Source organism: Phalacrocorax aristotelis, chromosome 15 (genome assembly GCF_949628215.1).
Source record: "Phalacrocorax aristotelis chromosome 15, bGulAri2.1, whole genome shotgun sequence".
In the NCBI taxonomy this organism is placed as follows: domain Eukaryota; kingdom Metazoa; phylum Chordata; class Aves; order Suliformes; family Phalacrocoracidae; genus Phalacrocorax; species Phalacrocorax aristotelis.
In genome coordinates this window covers 2,517,079-2,529,523 of record NC_134290.1, presented here as the reverse complement: position 1 = coordinate 2,529,523, position 12,445 = coordinate 2,517,079, and the positions used below count along the sequence as shown (strand labels likewise).

Here is a 12,445-nt window from a genome sequence, read left to right as displayed (position 1 = left end):
CTAAGGTGTAGACAGGACAAATGTTCCCCATGTCATACACAAAGCCTGCAGCAGCACACATGAATGTACGAGGTTCCTAAGGTCTGCTGGCAATACCCCAATCTCCGGACCACCTTCCCTCTCTCCATTACATTAGTATGCCAGGGTGAATGTGAAATATTAAAACCAGAGAAGCAGCAGCAAATAACTGGAAAAAAAGAGGCTACTTAAAATGGGCATTCAGATTTTACAGAATGCTCCAAATCAGCACCTAAACTGACAAGTTGAAACTGTAATTACTTCTTATACAGGAAAGTTAATCTGTGTGTTACTTTCTGTTATTTAAGAGGTGGATTCTTAGAGGGCAGAATGTCATCCTGGTCTTGTTTTATGGGACTTCTAGTTACTTCAGTGCACATAAGCAGCTCACAGCAGAATCTAATTGCCCTACAGGAATGTGAATTAGCTGCATTCTCCAGTTCAAATTGAGCTGGGCAAGGAATGAGAAAATTCCTTTGCAACTGAGCAAGCAAAACGACCAATTTCAAGTGGATAAAAAACTCTGAGGTTGTCCTCAGCACCCCTTAATCTGGAATCTGAGGCTTCTGCATCAGGCAGGCAACCACTATTAACTCTCAAAGAAGCCCATGCAACCTTAATAGGCAAAACATTTTTCAGAAAAGCTGTCACATTTCCAGAAATAAAATCACTTGACATGAAGAGTTACTGAATCTAGCAAGTTATACTACCACAGAGACTGCTAGTGAACAGAGACCTATAAGATACATAAACGCACGAGTAGCCTTATCTCCACCAACCTTCCTCAGACAATGTGACTGATGGCTACTACAACAGACATCTACCACAAACCCAGAAAATAGATTCCTGCTCTTTTTATTTTATTTTCTTCTCCCAAAAGCTTCCTGAGAGACACTGCAATCATATCTCCTTTCAGATGTTGGCACAAATAGGAAATCTTGTTTCAGACTTTTAGCTCCAGCTTTGTGGGAAACAAAGATGCACAACTGTCACCTTAGCTTACGTTATTCAGTAAGTAAAATCTGATCAAAGGCATCCCAGAAACTCATCAAGTTTGGGTTAGGGTATCTCTCGGCCCTAAATCTGCAGTTCAAACATTGGTTTGTTTTTAAAGTAATGTATGTTCCCTGTATATATTTCACTTTCCATCTGTTTTCTGTGTTTATTGCAATATTTGCCTTATGAATACAACTTCAGGCATGCTCAGATCACAACTCACATTAAACCATTAAAATCCTGCTATTTAGGGTCAACAATCTAAAGCTGCCAACTTCCTACTGAAGAAATAATTTGTTCTTCTGACTGTACTATCTGCTACATAAGCAGTGTTCAGGCTGATCATGACAAACGGGGGTATTTGGCTGGGTGCTGGCTTTGAAATTACTGATCGTATTTGCCAGGACAAAACTCTCAAGCATTTCTATGGTATTATCTGATCAGAGAGCTGGTGGAGCTTCCAGTTGCTTAAGAGATGCTAAAGAGCAAGTCTCCCCAAAACAAGGACAAAACCAGAAGGCATGACACTTACATATATTATGGATTAATAAGTACCTTAAAAAAAAAGTTCTTGTGGAAGTCTGGGTAAACAGAAATACAGAGAAGCAGTTGGAACATTTGTTCAGACAAACCATTCAGGGAGCTTCCAGCTAGATCTCTAAACGGCTACAACTGGTGTATTGTCTGGGCATCTTACAGTCCTCATGGGTTTCTGCTCAAACTGATGAGTCTTGCCCAAGGTCACCCTCAGAGTAAGAACCTGAATTTTGCTCTCTAGAGTCTCATGCCAATTCTACCACACACGGTCTTTTCATCCTCCTCACCGGAAAAAGAGCTTTACCATCCGCTGCCTCTAATACCAGCGCAACATTTCAGGAGTATCTGCTTAACACTGTTGCCATGCATTTTTACGAGCAACACTAACAGGATGTTGCTAGCAGTACCTTCACTTTATGTTCAAAATATTCTGACTAGACTCCTTCCTGATAACACTCAATAATTACACTTATCAAATCATGTTTTGTTTTTAGAGAAAGACATAGCTTGTTCCAAGAAACACTAGGGGGAAAAAAAAAAAAAACCACAAACACATTGCTGCAACAAAACTTCCTAGGTTAATAAAGTACCAGCTCAGAAGACAATCAGAACAAGCACGCTATAGAAGCAAACAGAAAACAACTCATTAGGTAGATAAGAGTTGATTTTTTTTTTCCAACAGAAAAAAATTCAATGAGAATTTTGCTTCAGATTTTAATCACAGCAAAACCAGGCAGACAGATCTATAAATTGCCTTTGATATTTACATTTGTTCAGTATATAACATTGTTATATGCTGAAGCAACCCTTGCATTGACGAAGCATCAAACACAAGAATTAACAAAATACAAAGGAATCCCATCATCTTCAGCAGCTGATTTAGGAACTAACATAAACCCCAACTGTAAACTCTGATCACGCTAGACTAGCCTAAAGCTGAAGCATCCAAACTTTCGCCTCAAAAGGAACATTCAGTTGCATGCTGCATTTGTTGTTACGTCCACCAAGTAAAAACCTTCTCAAACACTGTTTACACAAGAGGATTCACTAACTGGAAAGAACTGCCAGTCTCTCAGACAAATAGGAAAGGCAATTTCTGAGCCGTACTGAGGACTTTAATGGAATTGCAGCAAATCCCTTCCTTCTAAGAATTGAAAGGGCAAGGGAAAACAAGTGTGAGATCATTCATTTTAACACATCGCACTAAATGCCTTGACAATCTACAGAGAGGGTTAAGTATCAAAAGTCTTTCAAGAAAAGGCTTCACGTCACCAACCTGCTTGATGTGACTCCAGAAGGTACGTGAGGAGTCATCGCTGCCAGGACACACCAGCCAAAACTCAGTAAGTCATTACCTAAATATCCTTTACATCTCATAAAATCAACATCTTTTCCAAGTATGAATCATAAATCTTGATATGTAGGAAAACACCCTCAGCTTTGCCTGAGCTGTAACTCATGTAGAAGAGCCATGCCAGAACACTCCCATCCATGGAATTCAGCATGAATGCTGCATCACAGCAGTGATACGCAAAGCGTACAGGTTCATTTAATGGGTTTGGAAAGTCAGTCAAGTTGTAACGGTTATTACAGAAGTATGTTTTTATTACAGACCATAGGCAAGAATTTGTGATGATCAACTATGAACATCCCCTTTTCATCCTTTGGTTATAAACTAGATTTTAACCAGAAGATTTCCCTGATGTTTTTATTGCCCAAGTTTCATCTTCGTAAGTACTGATGGTTTTAAGGTTGAAGTAAGTAACAACAGCTCTGTATTGCAATTGAACAAAACAATACTGTACGGTTTTTTTGTTTCGATTAAAAGAGAACAATCTTTTTTACTATTATAAAGTTTTATGGAAATAATACCGTGTGGGCGCATTCTAAAACCTACCACTTGGCATATTCATTTAGGACAACAAAATAACCTTTCTGGGAAGCCATCTGTACATATACTGACATATACCAGCAGTTGACAAACTACCTACGATGCATCAACCGATGTTTATATTCTCAGGAAGCCAAAATCTTCATCCTCATTTTAAGGTGAATTAACTGATACCTATCTGCTTTTCAAATCTGGGTTATGTGTCTTTGAAGCACAATGTATGTCGAGTTTAACTACCTGCCCCATTTTGTTTTTCCTTTGGGTTTTATTTTTCCTGCGCTCTCAGATACAATTGGGTTTGCGTTAGAGCTGCCATATACTCTTCAGTCCTCAACCTGTGTGGCTGAACAACTGAATTAGCTCCCAACAGGAGATGGACACAAGAATGTGCATCCATAGGTAAGATGATCCCTATGTTAACTGTTATGTTAACTGTCTTCAGAAAAGAGACATTAGAAAATCAGAACTCTTACACTGATCGTATTGACACTTACATGAGGGAGGTCACCAATCTGAAACCTGCAAAGGGGCAAGGAAAAGTTAATCGCAGGACAACTCATCCAGGCTGGACATCTGAATTTCCTCTAAAGAATTTGCTGGTGATTAAGGCATCCTCCTGAGGAAGCAGTCTGATTCCTAAGGATGGACTGAGATCTCAGGAAGAGACGATGCAGTCTTCCTGCCTGAGTAGCAGACATTATTGCTATTTTTTTCCTCCCAGGAGTTTAGGACACAGCTATAAACTAAGTTATATTAAAAGCTACATATTGAATTAGAGCTTTTTGTTACTGATATTTTCTTCCTGTCCAGTGATTCTTCTTCCACTCTATTAGTTTTACTCTGCTGACAGGTGGCAGTCACCTTTGTTCTAAGCTCAAGTTTAGAAACATGGAGCTCTACTGCTTCCCCAAAGCTTTTGTATTGTGGAATAAGTGAGGCTGTGCCTGCTTTTCATGGGGGTTTTATTACTAATACTATTCTCTGCCAGGCAAAACCCAAGCACCTTGGCTATTGTGAACTAGTATAGCCAGTGAAAGTTAACTAGATCAGAAGCAGGTCATTTCACTTACTCTATGACCACAAAACATTTCTGGAAGTTACAGCCAGCTAGCAGCTGTTAAAAAAAGAAGTAAAAAAAAAAAAAGAGAGAGAGAGAAATACCATTTACAAATGCTTTCGCTACATCAGCTTGTTTCTCATGCTTTGCCTCTGTCTCAGAACAGTTGGTCACAGTATAGGTGCTAGGAGATGGGGATGCTGGAAGCTCCTCCCAGCCTAGTGCCCCGCCAGTGATGTAGTGAGAGCTTGAGGTGTGTTCCTGAATTACACCAGGTAACCGCCACTCCAGGCTGGCTCTTCACACCAAGCAGTGGTCTGAAGCACTGAAGGCTGGGAACTCATTTCTCACATGACAGAATTTTTCATCCTACATTTTACAATTGCACATGACATTCTGGGGCTGGGGTCAAAAGAAATCAAAAGGCCTCTGACACTTGGACCTTTGAGCCTTAGAAAATACCAACAATCCAGGCAATTTTGCTACCCTGGTCACTTCACACAGTCTGGAACATCTGGAGGTTGTTAATTTACATATTTGTGAAATACCATAGCTTTACACAACACTTTGATTTGCCCTGTGTCAAAACAATTTCATATATGACCCTATGCCCACAGAACGGAGACAAGCTGGCTAATTACGTTCATCAGTATTTTCTTTTTAGCCTTTAAAGGCTGATTAAATGCAAAACAAAAGCATAATTTAAATTTGAACCCCAGGTTCTTTCCATTTTGTTTGTGATTAGGCTCCAGAGTGCTACCAAACTCAGCTCTCCCTACTTCTCACCTGCGAGAACAAAACCAAGTTCTGTGGATCAGCTTCATCACAGTTTACAGAAACACAAAGCAAGCACGAAGACAAATTGAAGCATTTTCCATATAAGGAACTTTACCTTGAAAATAGAGCGGGATGTATGTGTATATAAAGCCCCTGAAATGTCCTGTCCAATTTTAGTCTTTTCACATGTATTAATATATACATAATACACACATGAAACAGTTCTCCATTAAAAATTGCATTCTCCAAAGTAACAGACAATTAAAAAAAAAAATCATGTAATAAATTAAAACAATATATTTGCAGCTGGAATACATCCTGCTACACAGAGTCTAAATTCACCTTACATGTAGTGACAACAAAGGGTAACGCTTGCCAGCGCAGAAGGTATCTACTCCACTAGAATCAGTAATCCAATCCAATACACCATTTTTAACTATTGTGTAAAGACCATCAGTGCAGATCTGGGTTTTGTGTTGCAAAATTACCCTAAAACACCTGTGTTAAGTGATCTACAGGCGATTTCTTTTACAATACTTCAGTTACAAGTGTGCAAGAGACCCTGTTTTTGCAAACCAGGTAATAAAAACTTCCATGTTTATACTTTCTACTCAACCGAATGTCTTAATCTCAAGAAAACAACAGCTGTGCGGAAGTCTGAAGAGGACTGAATTCATAGCCTCAGAAATCTTCCTGTATTTGTACTTTAGAAGTGTCATACAATCACTATAAAATTAAATATTATTCTTAAAACACACAGGAAACACTATTTCTTTCACAAATGCAATTTATGTCTGACGGGAGTGGCTCACATTTGGTTTCCAACAACTGCAATGAGACTGACCAGTCAGGAATATTATAACGTATGATTATCGTGTAAATCAATTCTTCAAACCTGTTTTAATGCATACATAAGTATGACTACTTAACAATGTGAAATCAAAATGAATCCACGTTTCTGAAGCCTACACAAAATGAGAAAAAGCTCCAGCTGTAACCACCCAGAACATATAACCAGTTGCGGCGCTCTTCATTCAGGATGGTTCCTTGGGCTGGCATTTTGTACCTACCCCTGTTTTTTGAGAAGGGTCTCTCTCAAAAGGTGCTACTGCAAACTTATTTGAGAAAGATGTAAACCCCTGAAACTGGCAACTTACCCGCCAGTATCTTTGAAAATGCAAGGCAATCTTTTGTTGAAGACAAAGTTTCTTGAGAGCTGCCTTTTATAAGTGCTTCAATATTCAAACACAAACACTGTATTTCGGGGGGGGGGAAACTACTTACACAAACTTAGTAAGTACCAGGCTTTGCTGTAACCCTACAAATGAGAAATTAATACTTTTCATGCTGTTGTAATGTTTTGGCTCCTCTAGCAAAAAGCATACATACACTGTGAAGCTCTTTGCAAATGCAGTCGCACAAACAACCTTTATTTCACTGCCCACTAGCAAATGACACAGCTAAGGCCCAGCCAAAACTATTTTAGTCAAACAGTCAGATTAGATGCTGACTTACAGCTAGACAACTTAGCTTGATATCTAGCACTAAGAAAACAAAAGACAACAGATCACAACATGCATCAAAAGAGCATAAAAGCATTGAGTGGAACTTGACTCAAAACATACCTCGTGGAAAGGGTCCAAAGTTCTGCACACTTCCACTTCTCATGAGGGAAATCCAAGTGCAAGCAGATTTTAATCACACACTGTGACTGGTAAACGGTTAGCTTAGCTGCTATGCCCACTTGTCACCGTACTACATAATACAGTAAATCATTCACAAGGAAACAAGGACTGAGGTTACAAGCAGAGATGAAGTGCACATGCAGGGCTGGGTAAAGAGGCATGCGGTAAGTCTGCATGAACCCTGCCTAGACACTGACAGCACTACCTTTCTTCAGCGGCCTCTTTTTATTTTCAAAGGCTATTTAAATGCAGTTTAGCTTTTAAAGAAAAAACAACGCAGAACTTGATTATGGCAAGCCCGGCACCAGCTCCCGTTCTCAGCACATGGCTCAGCACAAGACCACAGCACACTGACCATTGGGCCCTAGGCAGGTGAGCCAACGCGAGCAATAGCAGGGACGGCAGGAAGCTATGGAGAGCACCAGAGAACATACCTTCTTATGAACAACGGAGGAAGTGGAATTAATTGTGCTCTCGTCACTATGCATCATGACCAGTTCAGGGCTGCTCTCATCCAGGACCTCCTGCATGCTGCTCACACTGCTGCTCTGACTGCCCGTGCTCACAGACATGCTTGGGATGGAATGGTTGCTGCCCAGACTGTCCATCTTCCTACTCAGGTTTGATCCAAGCTCACTGTCCTATAAAACAAGGGGCATCAGTTACAAATACTGCAGGATATCACCTGCCCAGCACATGACTGCAGTGCCTGAAGTTTGTTGTAAAGGCAACTCTGCAGAGTTACAGGTTCTTTCGTCATTCCTTTGGCAACTACATTTCTCAAGGCTGCTCAGGTTATGAAATACTCCATAGAGGGCAGCTGCTTTTGCCTCTTCCCCTGCAATCTTACTGACATGTGGAAAAAACTGGCTTGAAGCCTGATGTAGTAAGTCTGGGCACGGCTCTTGGCTTGAACAGCAGACATCCAGAAATATGGATGGCTGGTAGAAGGAGTCTCATATTAAAAGGAGCAGCTTAAGTTTGTATTAAAACAATGTTCCAAGTCAGGGTATGCTACAAAGCATTTTGTGAATCAGAAAAGGTGTAAGACAATCAGCCCATTTGTTTATGATTTGGTAACTATCACATGGTGCTCAACAGGTGTAGAGGTTTTAATCTCCACGTCCCAAGCAGTCAGCAATTATGTTTTGTAAAGCTAAAAAACGCCTTTAACCTTGTGTTTTCAGCCAAGGTAAACTCTTCATTCACCTTTAAGCAGCTGACTCAGAAGAGCCTGCATTATTACAGTGATTAAAACTGTTGCGATCTACTTAGGCATACCTAAATTAATATTCCTCGTATAAGACATACTTTTGATTCTATAGACAAATATCAGAAGTTAGCATCCTTTTTTCTTGTTGCATACTTGTACCAGCTCAGTAATCCCAGCCTATGTGCTTAATCTGGACTGACCGAGAGAATTTATGGAGTCTGTCATTAACTAGTGCCAATGAAGTGGCTTGCAAGGAGTTCAGAGTGAGGACTGAGAACTCAGAACATCCTTCAGCTCCTGGTCCAAAATAGCCTTGATTCACCAAAGTGAATGGCTTGTTACTGCACCCAGTTTGTCCTGGCCTCCAAAGGGAGCTTGGAGAGAATTACATTGCAAATCAATTCACAGGGTCCTCATTTTGTTGGAAACTGAGAGAAAGATAAAATTGACAGACTTGACAGCTTCGTATTTGATCGTGTGATTATGTTTTTAGCAATCAGCAGATCATTCAGAGCCTGTGTAAGATCACTTACAATCCAAAATAAAAAATAATACTATTTTGCAGAGAACGTACGCACATGAGAATGAAAATATTTCCAGGCTGCTTATCTGACATGAAGATATGGCTATGTAATTAATAAATGTATACGCACAAAGGACAGAGATGAGAGATTGCATATGCAACCTTAACATTAGCTTCCTGACTTGAACACTTTTCAAATGACCTTAACTTTCTTGCAAGAGATCTGAGGAAAGCATTAGTAGTATTTTGAGTGTTAAAGATTTGCAATGCTCCTTTTCCACCTTAGACAGTCTGAGGTAGAAAAAGGAACTGTGTTGTGGCATTTACAGTTGAGCAGCTTCTGTTAACCAGTTACATAGAAACTGAAGCAAGTGCTACGTTTTCCTTTCACTGCCAAGTTAGTGATACACACGAGCATACAACCTTCTTTCGTGGTACACAAGGTCAGTGGTAAAATGCAGTGCAGGGCATGCTGTGCACATGCAGAGTGTGAGCTTCATCAGAGTGTTAATTCCTAGAGGTACGATCTCTTTTCTTCCCCCTTTTTGAGAGGTGGGGACAGGAGGAACAGAAGATACATCTTGGAGTCAACTACTACCACATGTACCCCACTTAGCTGTGGAGCTTGGATCTGCTGAACTGTCACGTTGGAAACACATTCCCTTCCGCCTTCCTACCCTGTCACTCTCCTACCAACTTTTCACACACAGGTAAACAAAGCTGGAAGGTCTCAGGGCAAAAATCTGACAAATCCCTCCTCTCCCCGACCCAACAACTAAGCTCAAGGTTTAGAAGCTGGCTCGCTGGAGGTTTAGAACAGAAGCACCCCGAGCTTTAATCACAGCGTTTGCTGTTCTTGCTCCTCCTGTGCATCACCTTCAACGTGAAGGACAAGCTAAGCGCCAGTCCCTCCTCCTGTATGCTCCCCTACCTAACACCCGGGCTCGCCCATTTCTTAAATCAGAGCTCTACTTTAGCCTTAAAGGAACATTTGGCATACACAAATCTCAGAACCAAGTCCCCAAATATATGCTGAGATTGGGCATCTCACTACATATTGTCTTGCTATACCGCAGCAAAAAGGGATACAAACATCCATTTGCCTGCCTATTTTTCTGTTGAGAACCAGTCATGATTTATCCAATGTGCTTGCACCAAATGATATTAATTTCCGTCTAATCTCATCAATTGAAAAATGACTGGTTTCCTTCTCTGAGCCACAGTCAGCGTCAATTATCACACACTGATTAAGTGGGTTGTTTATTATATGCTTTAAACTGAAGCTGAATTTTATGTCTTTAACATTTTTTTCTTTAATATTAAAGAATTTTAAAAAATTAGTCTTACTGATTTGGTGATGTGCTTTTCAGCTCATAACAGGCCAATTGCTTCACAACAAAGTTATGGTAATTGGAAAAACGTTAACGTTAATCAAGTGGTCTTGACTGTGCTTCTGAGACTGAAAAGGTTGAACTGTCAACAGATTCTCCTTCACACAAGCTGCAAGCCACTTTCTTCTCTCTGAGAATCTCCCTCCAAAAAAGCTTCTTCCCTAAAGCTTTCAGAAGAAAGGCTACCATTTGAAAAAAAACTGAAGTTTTATAGTTGCCAATAAATGCACATCTAACACTACGTAAAGGCTACTGTCACTCATTATCCTACCCTACATCTCCGCTGAGAGGATATTCCATCATGGGCTGCATCCTCACCTAGGCTGGTTCTGCCCCCTTAAGGACAGGAACACCTCACTCGCCCTAAAGCTATTTGTAACAATGCAAACAAGGTAATAAAATAGAAGTACCTCCTCCTCTTCTTGAGACTCGGTCAGTGGGCCATTCCGTGTCTCCTGGAAAAGTATTTTCTTCATTTTCCGGTACTGAAGATTGTCCAATTCACGTACTGCATCTTTTGTCCTTTGTATGAGGTCTGTTAGTACCCTTGGTGGTCGGTCTCGGCGAACAAAATCATGCTGAATTAAAGGAAATAGAACGCATGGTTTCAGACACGACACCAGGACGTTTGATGTAAAAACAGGAACACAGTGACTTTTTTTAAAAGAGACACCTGAAATGACAGTTCCTATTCAGTAATTGCTCTGTTTATATTCAACAGTTAGTAATACCCACTATTAAAGGCTCCAAACACACTCAGCACTGATGACACCGACTGTACTCATCACAATGACAAATAACCAAACTGATCATGCTACACTCTGAGTTTTGAAGCGTAGGCTGCAAAATGGTTTGCTCAAAAGTCAAAAGATCTGCTTAAGTTCAGAACTCAGTTAAAGAGTACAGAGAAGTGAGGCAAAAATCACTCTGCTACTTGAAACTCGTGTGCCTGTGTGCGCACAGGCACATCAGTGGCAGGGGAAGCTGGGTAGCGGATGGCGAGGTGCAAGCCCTGGCTGACCCTTCGCAAGCTCTCTGCAGTCCTGACTCCCTGATTCAGTTTTCTGGCTGAAGTGAAACAGCTTGGACCAGGGTCAGGTTCTCTGAGCTCTCCAGGCAACGCAGCTGATTTGTCCCTTTCTGAGCTCATTCACTTGAGGCGTACAAGGTACGAGACGGTGCCACGTTGAACCTTACAAAGATATAGGACTTCAAAATGAACAAAATGCATAGAAGGTCAAAGAAGAATAAATTCTGATTATGCAAGACTACCTGCCTAAGCTACATGCAAAGGTTTGTCCCACATCTCTCCATTCCGATTCATACATACAACCAGTAAGAAGACTGCAAGGTTTATTTATACTTAAAGCATCTGTAGCCAGAGTTAAAGTAAAACCATTATTTTTTTAATGCAAACTCTTGCTAAGGATCTACTAGAAGCACAGGTTTTAAGTGCAGACTGAACAATAACTTCAATGGAATTTAAGTACATGATTCAAGCTCTTCTCTGAGTTATCAGATATGTTCTCCTGAACTGTACAACTGGCAGTGGATTATGAAAGCCTTGCAGCTTTCCCATTTAACCTTCGACTAAAGTAGACAGTCTGAGTATACGCTTGCCAAAATTCTACTTGGGATCGCTACAGTTGGGTGTGTTGCTTAATGCGTATCACAGGAGATGGCCTGAAGGCACAAACACCTTCTGCACTTTTCTAGAAACATTAACAATGAAGAGAGGAATGGGGAAAAAAAGGTGCTCTCTACCCTGCAATGCAAATGCCACAATGGCCTTTTATTAGAAGTCTGCAACAGCTGGACCCTGCCACCAAAGAAATTCCCCAGAGGGTCATGGCTGCCCGCTTGGCTTCACAGCTCTTTCCACGCCTGGTGAACTCAGGGTCCCACAGGACAGGGAAAAGCAGCTCTACCCTAGACGTGTTGCGCCATCCCTCAACTTCAAAAGCTGATACATTCAACTGTAACTGCAGTAACCCACGTATGAAAGGCAGTCCTCCGTAAAACAGGAGTCTTGCGTAAGAAGAAGCTGAAGGGATGAGCTGCTGATCTTTTAATGACTTGGAAATAAACATGGGAAATATCATGCCACGGGCTTATTTCTTGTTTTTAATTGAATTCAAACTGTTGTTCATTTGAGTTTTGCTAACGAGGACAGCTAGTTGTTTCACTATCGATTTTTTCCTAGTAGTGATGGCATTTATTTTTGAATTATAGCTAAAAGTTCTAAACATCATTTAACACAGAAGCAAAATGAATTATTTCTACTCCTTAACACAGAGAACAACCACTTATTTATTTATAAACAGTAACAATCTGCAGCTTATCTATGATTACAGAAA

The 12,445-nt window shown here is 40.6% G+C and overlaps 1 protein-coding gene across 7 annotated transcripts in view; it reads right to left on the bottom strand.

Moving 5' to 3' along the window:
• Positions 1-12,445, bottom strand: part of TAOK3 (TAO kinase 3) — a 97,045-nt gene that overhangs the window by 21,952 nt on the left and 62,648 nt on the right. For 5 of the 7 annotated variants that reach the window (XM_075110251.1, XM_075110250.1, XM_075110253.1 and 2 more), the window contains 2 exons: positions 10,499-10,666; positions 7,396-7,602 (listed from right to left, as the gene is read on the bottom strand). In XM_075110251.1, coding sequence (XP_074966352.1) covers positions 7,396-7,602; positions 10,499-10,666 — 375 coding nt within the window. The remainder of the gene's footprint in view (positions 1-7,395; positions 7,603-10,498; positions 10,667-12,445) is intronic. The other 2 variants (XM_075110257.1, XM_075110256.1) reach the window with 1 other exon arrangement.